Below are 12,297 nucleotides of genomic sequence, written 5' to 3'. Positions count from 1 at the left end.
CAGGAATGCCTACTGCTTCTGTATCATTTACTGGAAATACATCTCAGGCTTCTAAGCCACGAATAGCACGCTGGTGGCCTCGAAGTCCTCTCTTGAAGATCCGGGGCTATGTTACGAGCAGCAGAAGAAAGGTCCCTCTTGCAGGTGAACTGGGACTCAGATAGGGCTTTCTGTGATGCCTACAGCTTTGACTCCATGAGAGCTTTTCATTTTTTTGAGACAATCTCGCTCTGTTGCCCAAGTTGGAATGCAGTGGTGCTATCTCGGCTCACTACAACTTCTGCCTCCCAGGCTCAAGCAATTCTTATGCCTTAACCTCCTGAGTAGCTGGGACCACAGGCATGCACCACCACGCCTGGCTAATTTTCTTGTGTTTTTTTTTTTGTAGAAACGGGGTTTCACCATGTTGCCCAGGCTGGTCTCAAGCTGTTGAGCTCAAGCAATCTGCCTGTCTCAGCCTCCCAAAGTGCTGGGATTATAGGCGTGAGCCACCGCACCCAGCCAACTCCCTTGAAGAAAGGATTGTGTGTATTTTTCAGTAGTTGACTGGTTCAGAAGCATAAAATGAAGGCATCAGAATGTCTCCCAGCTTCACCTGAGATGTAAGGGTTGCTGTGGTAGGGTTGTAGCCATGGTCTTTCTTTCAGAGTGACTGAACCAAGATTAGGAAGTTTAGGCAACAGCTGGTGCCAGACAAATACCAAAATTCATTCAAAAGGGGTTGCAGAGCTCAAGCCACTAGAAAACCCATTCCAGAACTTTCACATCTCATTTTCAGCAGCAACCTGTTTCCACCATTGGCTCACAAAGCACCAGCTCCAAGGTACTTGTACACAGATAAACAGTCAGTGTAGAACTCACAGAAACGTGCATGGTGCCACAGGTTCTTCTGGTCCGTGACTTTCAGATAGATTCTTTTGACTTTCCTGGCACTCACAGGCCAGCACAGGCTGGGAGTGGGCTGGAGGACAAAACACCTTTACCAGATAAAACAACCAATACCAAACTAGGCTGGTCCTAAGACCTCTCCCCAGCAAAGCCTCAGGCTACTTCAAGGATTGTAAAGACAGGAAAATTCAGCAGGTGAGACGTCACACTGCAGTGCAGAAAGGGAAGCAATTTAACCTAGTCATTGAACACAGAGCTGTCAAGGACCTGTGGTCTGGCCCTAACATTGCCCAATGGGTTGGCTGTATAACTCTTAGGTGGGTCACTTAACCTCTCTGTGTCTCAGTTTCCACATCTTTCAAAGGGAAATAAGAAAGTGGCTTCCTCATAGTATCGCTAGGATAAAGAGATAAAATGAAATAATCCATGTAAAAACCTATGAAAAAATTAGAACAATACTATACAAAATATTATCACTCAATGGTAAAAAGCTCAGAATGTTGTTTGCTATCCTTGAGCTTCACACCCTCCACCCTGCCCAACCCCAGCTCCAAGACAACAGATTTCCTCAAAAAGAAAATCCTTTTCCTTATTGCAGTAGTTTTGTAGACAACCAGTGGCTCTCACTGTCAGGGTTGATCTCTCTCTGCCGATCCAAAGGTTCCTCTAAGCCAGGATGACAAATTTGAGGGTCCTTTTTCTGGGAGTTCAAGCCATGAAAAGTCTATGAAACACGTGAAGAATGCCAGGCCATCTGTCCCTCCAAACCTCTACAGGAGCCCCTTTTAATAAGGGGCAGGAGAAGCTCAAAATGAGAAGTTAGAGTTTCTAGGACCTTTGCTAACCCCACTGCCAACTTGCAGCCACACAAGAGGGCAGCACCCCTTGCTGCTCAGGGAACCCTGTGGGCCACTCACACAGGCAGCACTGACTCCATGCATGTATGTGGCTCAGCTCCTTTCCTCTGCTCTGTGTATAGGAACAGAACTGAACCTCAGCAAATGAGAAGCAGCATTTTCTGCATGGCTTCCACTACAACCGAGCACTGGCAATGAAACCACCTTTGCAAAAATTATATCAATGAGCAAATTATGACAGTGAAAAAGATCTGATCTAACCTACCCATCCCCACCTCTTGCCTTTCCCCTAATCATTCCTGGGCCTATTGTAGATTGGCCTTTTGAGATATCTTTTCAAGTTTTCTGCATGTCTGACATCCATGGCTTCATCTAGATCCATCAATTCCACTCCTACGGCCCCATCCAGAAGCAACTCAGCTCAAGCAAACAGCTTTAACCCATGATTTCATTTTCATCCCAACCAATCAGCAGCAAGCACCCATTTCTAGCCACCTCCACCCCTTCCCCAAACTGCCTTTGAAAAATCCCAGCCTCACATTAACTAAACTCTTTCTCTACTGCAATGCCATGGTCTTCATTTGTGCAGCAGGCAAGAAGAACCCTTCGGGCAGTTACAGCAATTCTCATGCTTGCTTCTGAACTACTGACATCTAGAGCTAGCTGCCTTCAGGTCATCTTGTAATGTGTCTTCCACAAAAGAATATCAATAATTCAAAACTTAACTTCTTCCCCTAAATATGCTCTTTTTCCCATGCTCCCATTCCAGTGGGTCAAGACAGATCCACTGGGATGGGAACATGGGAAAACACCTGGGTGTTAAGCCAAAGGATTTTCTCTGCCTTACCTATCATCAATCAGACACTGAGGCTAAAACTCCTGTGATCTGATATCTCTTGAAATCTTTGCTTCCTCTTCATTCCTATTATTATTGATTTCATTAAGCCTCCTGTTTCTCCTCTGTACTATTCTGGTCTCCCTTACCACAGCTAAAGTGATCTTTCAAACTTAATTCAAACCATATCCCTCCTTTCTGGAAGTCCTTCACTTACTCCTCACATCCCCCAAGACTGAATCCCAACCCCAAAGCATAATTTACAAGGCCTTACAGCTCCTCTGGTCTCAATCTATCCCATTCCCCAGTGTGTCTCATGATCCTATCAACCAAATTACAAATTATCTGAAGCCCCCCTAACTGCCCCAGGCTTTCTCTCACTTCTGAAGCTTCCTAGTTGCCATTCCTTTTGACTATTTGTTCTACCCCTCTACCCTTCACTAGCCCAACTTCTCCTCTTCGAAATTTCAGCTTAGAATAATGTCCTCTAAGAAGTCGTCCATCAACAGCCCCCTCTCCCAGAGCTAGGTACTCCATTGGGGTGTACCCCAATGACTATTATAGCACTTTACCACAGTTTATTATTGTTGCTTAACTGTCTCTTCCACCAGATTGTACTCTCCAGCATGGGACTGACTATCTTATTCACCAATGTATGCCTGGCACCTAGTAGAATATGGGGCACATACTTGGAGATTAATGTGTGTGTGTGTGTGTGTGTGTGTGTGTGTGTGTGCATTAAATGATTAAATAAATGAATGAATAGTTAGGTGGCTGACCCAAATACAAGAAGTTAAACATCTAAGAGCCACAAAGGGCCAATATACAGTACCTCAAGGGCCTCTACGCCAAGCCATTTTCAACAGGGTAAGATAGGCACAGACAAAAAGCCTCAAGAGTTACCAGCAATTTCCAAGTTGACATTTCATTTTTGCCATCCCTTCTTTTTTCTAAACTGTCCTCAAGTGTCACTGAGACTGACTGATCTAAGACATGCACTGTGATGGTACAGCTAGGGAAAGTTGGTGAGGGGTAGGTACACTGAGCAGCCAGCATAGCTGGGCTGCAGGGCCAGAGGGATGCTACAGGGCCAAGGGTACAGGCTGGGAGAGTTCAGAACACCTGACAGAACTTCAAGTCCAGGCCGGAGTGGAGGCACTGGAGAGTTGAGGGCACCAGGCCAGAGAAGGCAATAGGGTAAGTGAAACAGGGCCAAGGGACACTAGGAGGAATGGGTGGAGGATATGGCACAGCACTGAGGCTCCTGCTAGAGGTATGACAGGGGTTGGGGGTGAAGGGGCAGAGGTGAGAATAGATAGTTGAGGGTTCTGGGTTATGTCCAGGGTAAGCGAACGCTTTCAGTAAGCTAGTAGGTGGGTGGACAGAGAGGCCTCCAAGAGCTCATCTTCAAGACATCTCTGTGTCTCAGCTGCTCATCTACCTCTGCAGAACATCCCTGCAGACCACTCACCCAACAATTCCATTGATTCATATCCTAAGGTAGCCAACTCCGGGTTGTGGCAGCCACAAAAAATATTTTCCCCATCTTCATTGTAGAGAGAAAAGTTCAAGCTTTGGATTCTAACTGATCTCATTTTAAATAAACCTCAGCTGTCTCTTCTACTAGCTGTAGGGCCCTGGACTTCAGTTTCCTTAGTTATACAATGGGGATGCTCACTTCCACAACTGTTGGAGGCAAGGTGAGATAATGCTGGTGAAGCAGCACACACGGTTCTAAGCACAGAGGACAGAGGACATGTTCAATAAATTGGCTTTCTTTCCCTTCCCCCTTACACTCTGCATGAAGCCCAGGAGGCCCCATTTTAAGTGTGAATGGGGGAGTGGAAATGGGGAGGAGGAAGACCTACATTGCTGACTCACTAGGGCAGAAGGCATGAATCAGGGCTGTGTAGGGTCCAGGGATGGAACAGGGATGCTCCTCCCCCCACCTTATCCTCCTCCTCCAAGTGCCTGGGGTCTTGGCTGGCAGTGGGTCCCATGTGGTCAGGGAAAACAGGCTCCTTTAGTACCTTTCTCACCACATTTGGAGAGGAGTGCTGGATGGTGCTGTCCACTGGGGGGACACCAAGAGGGGTTTCTTCCCCAGACGCCTGGGGCAAGGCAGCAGCAGTATTCTTGTCAAGAGAGAGAGCCCGCTTTGAGCCCTCAGATGCTGGGGGCTCATCTGTACCCTGGAGAAGAAAATAAGAACTTGGGTAGGTTTGACTGCAGAGAGTGTAGCAGCAGCAGCAGCAGCAGCAGTGGCAGCAAAGGCTAGTGCTCACCCTGCCCTGCCCATCGTCACCACCTACACATTGTGTACTGCTTAAATGTTTTCCAAAAAGAAAAATACTCTTATCCCAACTCTTCCAAAGACTATATGCTAATGTGAAAGTCTTAGGATGGAACCCAAACCAAGAATTCTGAGCTAATTTTGTGATATTCACTTTAGCAATCATAACCTAGTTTTGACTTACATTTTAGCTTGTGGCCCTCTATGAACCCTAGACCCTTCTCTGCCATCACACGGATTATTCTATATCTCCTCAAAAGAACTGGGCCTCAGGGGAAGACATTGAAGCATGATCTGAAGTTGTCAGTACTGAAGCATAAATGTGAGGCCTTAGATTCTATAATAAAGTAAAAATCTGTAAAGCTGCTTTGAAGATATAAATGTGATTACAGATTTAAAGGGGACACCACTATAGAAAAAATGAGAGAAAGGTAGAGAGAAGAGGATAGAACAGGAGGTTCTGGGGGAAAAAAAAGAAAATCAAGAGCTAAGAATGAAGATGTGAAATGCAGCAAAGATCCCAGGGGTCCAAACTGCACCTCTTCAACTGTCTTTTAGCTGAGAAAAAAGAGGAGCAGCATCCAATATCCTCCTATGGAAAGAAGAAGACTTCTGTGGCGTTACAGAAATGTCAGCAGACCAGAATCCAAGTCTTAGCTCTACCTCTTGACGTTGTATGATATGTAGACAAACTGCTAGGCTTCTCTAACTCCCACTTACATACCTATAAAGCACAGATGGTAATGCCTACCAAACAACATTGTCGATAGGATAAATGATATGGTGCAAATAAAACATACCCAGCTTAGTAGAAGTAAAAAAGTTTAAGTCTATATCTGTGCAATATTATAAAAGTGCTGCCTGCCAGCATCTAACATGGACCCTCACTCTGCTCCTTAAGCTCAGCCCTTCCCCCTGTCTGGGATTCATAAGGTCTGGCAAGGGAGCTAGGCAGATGACAAGGTAAGAGACAGCCTCTCTTCTGCTCTGGCACTGGTAGGAGTTCAGCATAGCTCAGAAGGTACCATTGGTGGGCAGGGTCCCTACTGTCATCCAAGAAGACAGGGCTAAGCCAAGCTACTCTGGAGAGTACTGAGCCTAGATCTAAGTTGGGACTGGATACTACGCTCTCTGGAGCTTTTCTGAGGTGGGAGATTGAGTCCAGGGTAGTCTTGAAATGTGAGGGCTGAGCTCAAGGCAGCCCTAAGGTGCAGAAACTGTATTCCTGTGCTGCCTTGTTTCAGTAAGCTAGTAGGTGGGTGGACAGAGAGGCCTCCAAGAGCTCATCTTCAAGACATCTCTGTGTCTCAGCTGCTCATCTACCTCTGCAGAACATCCCTGCAGACCACTCACCCAACAATTCCATTGATTCATATCCTAAGGTAGCCAACTCCGGGTTGTGGCAGCCACATAAAATATTTTCCCCATCTTCATTGTAGAGAGAGGGCCACAAGCTAAAATGTGGGGAGGCTGTGTTCTGTGAGTGATCCTAGGATGGGCAGAATATGTATGCCAAGCCACCCTGATGCTTACCTGCAGGGTCTCCTCCTGGCTCTGGGACTGAACAGGTGCTGGCTGCCTCACGATGTAGTTGATCTGCCCCACAATGGTTTGCTGAAGATGCTGAGGAGATTTGGTCTGACTCAGTTGCAAGCTGGGCTGTTGAGCCTGGAGAAGAAGCTCCAAGTCCTTCTGCATTTCCTCCAGCTCAAACTTGTGATGCATTATGTCCACATTCTGAGAACAGGCAGGCCCAGGAGGGCTCTCGTGCTGACTAGAAGCCAGATGCTGGGATGGAGGTAGAGGTGGGTGTGGCTGCTGTGGGGGAGCGGGGAGGGGAGGTGGTGGAGGTGGTAGCTGCTGCTGTGGCTGCTGCTGAAAGTGACTGAGCTTCAGCTTCTGGTTGTGGCCAAACTGGACTTGGATAGAGGGTGTCTGTAAGGTGGGCTGGGCATGGGTTCCTTGCTGAACATCCTGTGGGGGGACAATGCACACGGGCTGGGAAGTCAGCTGCTGCCCCAGCCGCTGGGATGTGCTCTCCTGCTCCACAGGGGGCTGGGTTTCCAGCCAGGGCTGCAGCAGCTTTGGTGGATGAGGGCTGCAGGCCAGCTCTTTCTCCCTGGGCAGCAGGGCAGAGCACTGCAGAGACCCCAGCTGCTGGGGCACCATCTCAGAGGGCTGCCTAAAGTTGTGGGCTGGGTGCATGCTGGGTGGGGGGACCTGGCCTTTGAGGGAAGGCGAGACTGGGGAGCAGTGGGAGCAGCACACAGATGAGGAGCACACTGCTGGAGACTGGAACTTGTGAGAGGGGTGGCTAAGAGCCTCTTGCTGAGCCACTGGAGACTGGTGGCTTTGATAAAAGGGTGATGGCCCCTGTAAGCCTCCATAAGCAGGAGCATCTGCCCGGGACAGTTGTCCACCTTCAGTAGTTATGCAGCCTGAAAATGCAGAATAGAGAGTTTTTCAAGTTTTTCAAGTTGCTCCCACCTTGCTACTTCCTGCTCCTGGGACAAAAGAACCTCATTCGACAATCTCTGTACCAGGCACAGAGATTAGGAAATTCAACCCTTGATATCCTAGACTCAGTCTAGAATGCTGCCAGTAATAGCACCTGTATGGACCTGCTTTGGGGGCCTAGGATATTTGAGAAATTACCTCAGTTTTTACCAGATGCTCAGCCCTGACTCTGTTTCTATCCCACTAGGGAAACCATAAGTTCTCTCAAATAGCACTTATTTTTTTTTTCAACAGAACAGCCCAATCAGACTCTGACAAAAAGAATCAACTTTGGGGTGGGGAGGAAGTATGCCAGAAAGTAGCAAAGGGTAGAAAGTCATGCCTGGGACCAATGAACAAGTTCCCAGATACAGGCGTGGGGAACTGTGTTGAGCAAGCAGGATGGAAGAGAGTGGGGAAGCTCTAATACCAGGTAATATGGTTTGGAGCTGTGTCCCCACCCAAATCTCGTGTTGAATTGTAATCCCCAGTTTTGGAAGTGGCGACTGGTAAGAGATGACTGGATCAAGAGATTAGAGTGGGGAAGCTCTAATACCAGGTAATATGGTTTGGAGCTGTGTCCCCACCCAAATCTCGTGTTGAATTGTAATCCCCAGTTTTGGAAGTGGCGACTGGTAAGAGATGACTGGATCATGGGGGCAGATCCCTCATGAATGGTTTAGTACCATCCCTTTGGTGCTGTTCTTGTGATAGAGTTCTCGTGAGATCTGATTGTTTAAAAGTGTGTAACACCTCCCCCCTTGCTCTGTTTCTTGCTGCTCTGTCCATGTGATGGGCATCTTCACCTTCCGCCATGACTGTAAGTTTCCTGAGGCCGCCCCAGAAGCCGAGCAGATTCCAGGATCATACTTCCTGTACATCCTGCAGAATCATGAGCCAATTAAACCTCTTTTCTTTATAAATTACCCAGTCTCAGGTATTTCTTCACAGTAATACAAGAATGGACTAATACACCAGGTCAGTGCCAGGTACCAGCACCACCCCCTGAGGTCTCTAGGTCCCTTGTGCACAAGTAGATCTATGGCTAACTCAGTCTAATGACTCCTTCATCTCATTATTTTGATGAGGCTTACTTAGAGGAAGTCTGAGCTCCTTAAGGAAAATGTGTTTTATTCACCATTGGTTCTTTGGTACTCAGCCTGGGGCCTAAACAAGAGTAGGTGCCTATCAAAGGTCTGCTGAGTTAAATCAAAGGAAAGAGGGAAGAAAAGAAATAAACCTACATATCATTTGTCACTTTGCCAAGTTCAACAAATTTTCAATAAGATTAACAGCCTCAAATGAAGGCAGCAGCTGGCCATCAGTTTAACAAACTCGTTAGGCTGTCAACACAGGCACAACTTCAAGCTGCCTACATTCTGCCTAAAGACTGAATGCCAGCAAATGTTTGCAGCAGGGAAGAAAAATGCACAAGGCCATGAATTATCTGCTTATATCTCAACTCAAAAGGATATGTCTGTGTAACACAAACATGCACACGCAATTTCACTGTTGCTGAGATACCCCTGCTTGTGCCCACACATGTATACCTTTGTGTGACCACAGAGACACACATTCATCTGTACTGCCATACAGCATTCTAGAGAGCAGGGTGACTGTCTTGTCTCCTTCTCAGCAATAAAACCAAGGTAACAGGACATTTACACAGAATGGTAAACTCAGATTTCAACTGGTCCTGATACAAAGTCCTATATTGCCACTGTTATTTAAATTCCTCATTTTCTCCTCTTCCCCCTCAGAAAAAAAAAAAGAAAAAAAGTTTGCTGAATGATTCCAAGACCACTGGCAGTCCCAGGGAGTGCTTTTTCTTAGGCATATGCTGACCTACCCAGTAAGGTAAGTAATTAGGTCAAAGCCCAAAGGGTGGGTAGGCCTGGGTGGGTAGGTCCAAGCTCACCAAGAGAAGCTAGCTGCTTGGTCCAGAAGTTAGGCTCCCAGGTGAATCTGATACTCCAAGGGGAGCCAGGATCTGTGTTACAACTTGTCTCCAGCAATCGCTGCATCTGAAACACAATCTGACAACAGCACCAAAGGTCATTTATTTGGGCATCTTGCACCTAAATGACAACTCCCCTTCCCTTACTCTTTGGACAAGCTGAAAGGATCAAAGTCATGGCTGTTTAACCTCTGGTCATCCTCCATATTCTCATTCTCTTGCACCTTAGCACCTGCCCATCCTCCCAGCTGATCCCTTTCCTCTTATCAAGACTTCTGGAACCTACAGTCTTTTTTTTTATTTTATTTTATTGAGACCGAGTCTCACTCTGTTGCCCAGGCTGGAGTGCAGTGGCACGATCTCAGCTCACTGCAAGCTTCGCCTCCCAGGTTCACTCCATTCTCCAGCCTCAGCCTCCTGAGTTGCTGGGACTACAGGCGCTCACCACCACACCCAGCTAATTTTTTTGTATTTTGTTTAGTAGAGACGGGGTTTCACCGTGTTAGCCAGGATCGTCTCAATCTCCTGACCTCGTGATCGGCCTGCCTCAGCCTCCCAAAATGCTGGAATTACAGGTGTGAGCCACTGCACCCGGCCTGGAACCCCTACATTCTTATCTTTTCAGGCCTCAAGTGATTTGTCATTCTCACTCATGACATCGACTGGTGCTCCATTCATTCTACCATCACCTCAATTTAAGAGCCTAGTGGGGGCAGGCATTTTCTGAGCTCCCCATTGCTGTACTTCCATTTGCAGGTAAAACACCCTTCTGTCCTACACAATAGCCCTCTTCCTCTCCCATCACTTTCATCTATTTCTCATCACTAACTCTCCTATTTATCCAGGGCTTTGGCAAGTGTCCAACTTACCCTGCCATCCTCTGGTTAACTAATGTCCCAACTAACATCTTAGCCTCTTATTTCGTTGATCTCTTGCATGGCAACCACCTTGTTTTCAGTTTAGTCACCATACCTAGACCCTATTAATCATTTACAACCATTCTACCTATGAGACCTTTAAACTCCAACAACCCACTCTGGTCATAACAAGTTCATGCTCTTTCAGAGTATGTTCTTCAACCTCTCCAAGCCCTGCTCCTTCAGTCCACAGGACTCCCCAGCTTCCTGTCATTTACAGTAATGATATCACTAGTGTCCTAATTCCCTCCCCATCGCCAACTCCTACTCTTAGGTAATCCAGTCATACCAAAGCCATGTTACCTGGGGCCACTTCAGTGATTATTAATTTCAGCAGCACCCCTCAGCCCTTTCTCTTGTCACTTCTTGTCATCTTTCTCTTCCACTGCACTCAATGACCATTTAAAATCTTCACTTTGGTGCTACTTACCAATGTTTTAACCCTCTTATTATCACCTCCTATTTCACAGAGAAAAAAAAGACACCATAAAGGATAAATTACCCCAAACTTGTATCCCTTCTACCCTCAAACTTAACTACAGCATTGTCCCCTTCCTGTCCTCCCATCTCAGAAGTGACTGCCCTTGTGTTTAAGGTCAACCAGTTCACTCTATATCCTTCCTCCTGCTTTCTCAGTGTACTTACCCCACCACACACCCCTCCTCTCTATCTTCAACCTCTTCTACCACATACATGTGTGCAAATGTTTTCCAAGCTTAAAAAATGTTTCCCCCAACTCACTGTCTTCTCAGGCTATGTTTTTATTTTTCTTCTTTTCATTTCTGTCTCTACTTCCTCACCACCCATCCTCAGTCTCCTCATTCTAGCTTTTGACCCTTCTACTTTGCTGGAGCTTCTTTCAGAAGATAGCCTGATTCCCAGATCTCGAGGCTGCTCTTCACTATTCATCTTCTTTCACCCATGCAGCATTGCCAAACGGGTCACTTAAAATTGGAAACTGTTCGTTTCTGTGTACCACACTCTGTTTTGCTTCCAACCTCTGACTAGTGCGTCTCACTCTCCTCCACTCATCATCTTCCTCTGTCTATGCTGAAAACGATGGTATTCCCTGGGTTCCCAACTTTCTCTCTTCTTGCTCCACACACTCTTGCAAGGTGATACCACTGATTTCCTGGTGACTCCTACATCTCCTTCTCCAAAACCAACTTTTCTTCTGACTTCCACACCCATATATTAGAACAGCTTTTTAATGGTAGGTAGCTTGGAGTTGGTTTTGGATGCACTATAGGCACCTTAGACTCAAAGTATTCCAATATAAACTCCATCAACTTCTCTCAAAATTCTTGCTCCCTCTCCTGGGTGCTGCCGTCCTCTCAAGCCTAATACTTCAACCTTATCTCCAACTCCTTTTCTTTCAGACCCCCACGTAAACCCCAGTAACTTTCTATGAGATGCCTAGCACACTACTCATGTCCAGGGTAATGTCTGAACCAGTGACCTATGACAAAAAGCTACAGACTTTCCCAACTGAGCTACCATTGGGAGGGCAGGACCATTTCAGCACCTGTGTCCTCTTTGCACTATGGGATTTGGTGAAAGATGGTGTTTACTTACTAACCCAAAAGCAGTGATTGAATTTGAAGGATGGATGGAGCTGCTATTTTATTCCTCCTTCCATCCTAAAAAGAAAAGGCACTTCCAAGGACCACCTCATTGCCCCTATGACAAAGGGGATGCTCTGATAAGCTTCAAGAACAGGCTGAGGAGTTGGGAGATTCCTCTTACCAGCTCTTTGCTGAAAAGAAAAGGGACACTGGTTTTGCTGCAGACAGCCCAGTTGATGAAATTCTGCACATGCTCAAACTGACGGTTGAGAACCATGATGCTCTGTAACTGCTGTTCCAGCTTCTGCTTTCTCTCATTAGTAATCCCCTGGGTACAGAGAGAAGACAGTTATTGGACTGTAATCCACCTGCTTGGGAAGTCTGGTGGCCTGTGTATGTCACTGATGGAATCAGATGAGACTACCCCTCTGAGAGGACAGTAGGGCAGAGTGTTGTCATGGGATGCTGGCTGATAGAAAAGGGGAGGGG

General features: G+C 46.7%; 3 protein-coding genes across 11 annotated transcripts in view; 2 read left to right on the top strand and 1 right to left on the bottom strand.

Moving 5' to 3' along the window:
• AKIP1 (A-kinase interacting protein 1) overlaps positions 1-12,297 on the top strand; it is a 338,621-nt gene that overhangs the window by 61,602 nt on the left and 264,722 nt on the right. The gene's annotated exons all lie outside the window — the stretch shown is intronic.
• The window catches only part of RPL27A (ribosomal protein L27a), a 288,193-nt gene that overhangs the window by 228,104 nt on the left and 47,792 nt on the right, over positions 1-12,297 (top strand). The window lies entirely within an intron of this gene.
• Positions 1-12,297, bottom strand: part of TRIM66 (tripartite motif containing 66) — a 59,125-nt gene that overhangs the window by 21,957 nt on the left and 24,871 nt on the right. For all 8 annotated transcript variants that reach the window (XM_077963467.1, XM_077963471.1, XM_077963469.1 and 5 more), the window contains 4 exons: positions 11,990-12,136; positions 9,288-9,405; positions 6,407-7,311; positions 4,611-4,772 (listed from right to left, as the gene is read on the bottom strand). In XM_077963467.1, the coding sequence (XP_077819593.1) occupies positions 4,611-4,772; positions 6,407-7,311; positions 9,288-9,405; positions 11,990-12,136 (1,332 nt within the window). The remainder of the gene's footprint in view (positions 1-4,610; positions 4,773-6,406; positions 7,312-9,287; positions 9,406-11,989; positions 12,137-12,297) is intronic.

Source organism: Macaca mulatta, chromosome 14 (assembly GCF_049350105.2).
Source record: "Macaca mulatta isolate MMU2019108-1 chromosome 14, T2T-MMU8v2.0, whole genome shotgun sequence".
NCBI lineage: Eukaryota > Metazoa > Chordata > Mammalia > Primates > Cercopithecidae > Macaca > Macaca mulatta.
Note: the sequence above shows the minus strand (reverse complement) of the source record. Positions and strands in the feature narration are given on the sequence as shown.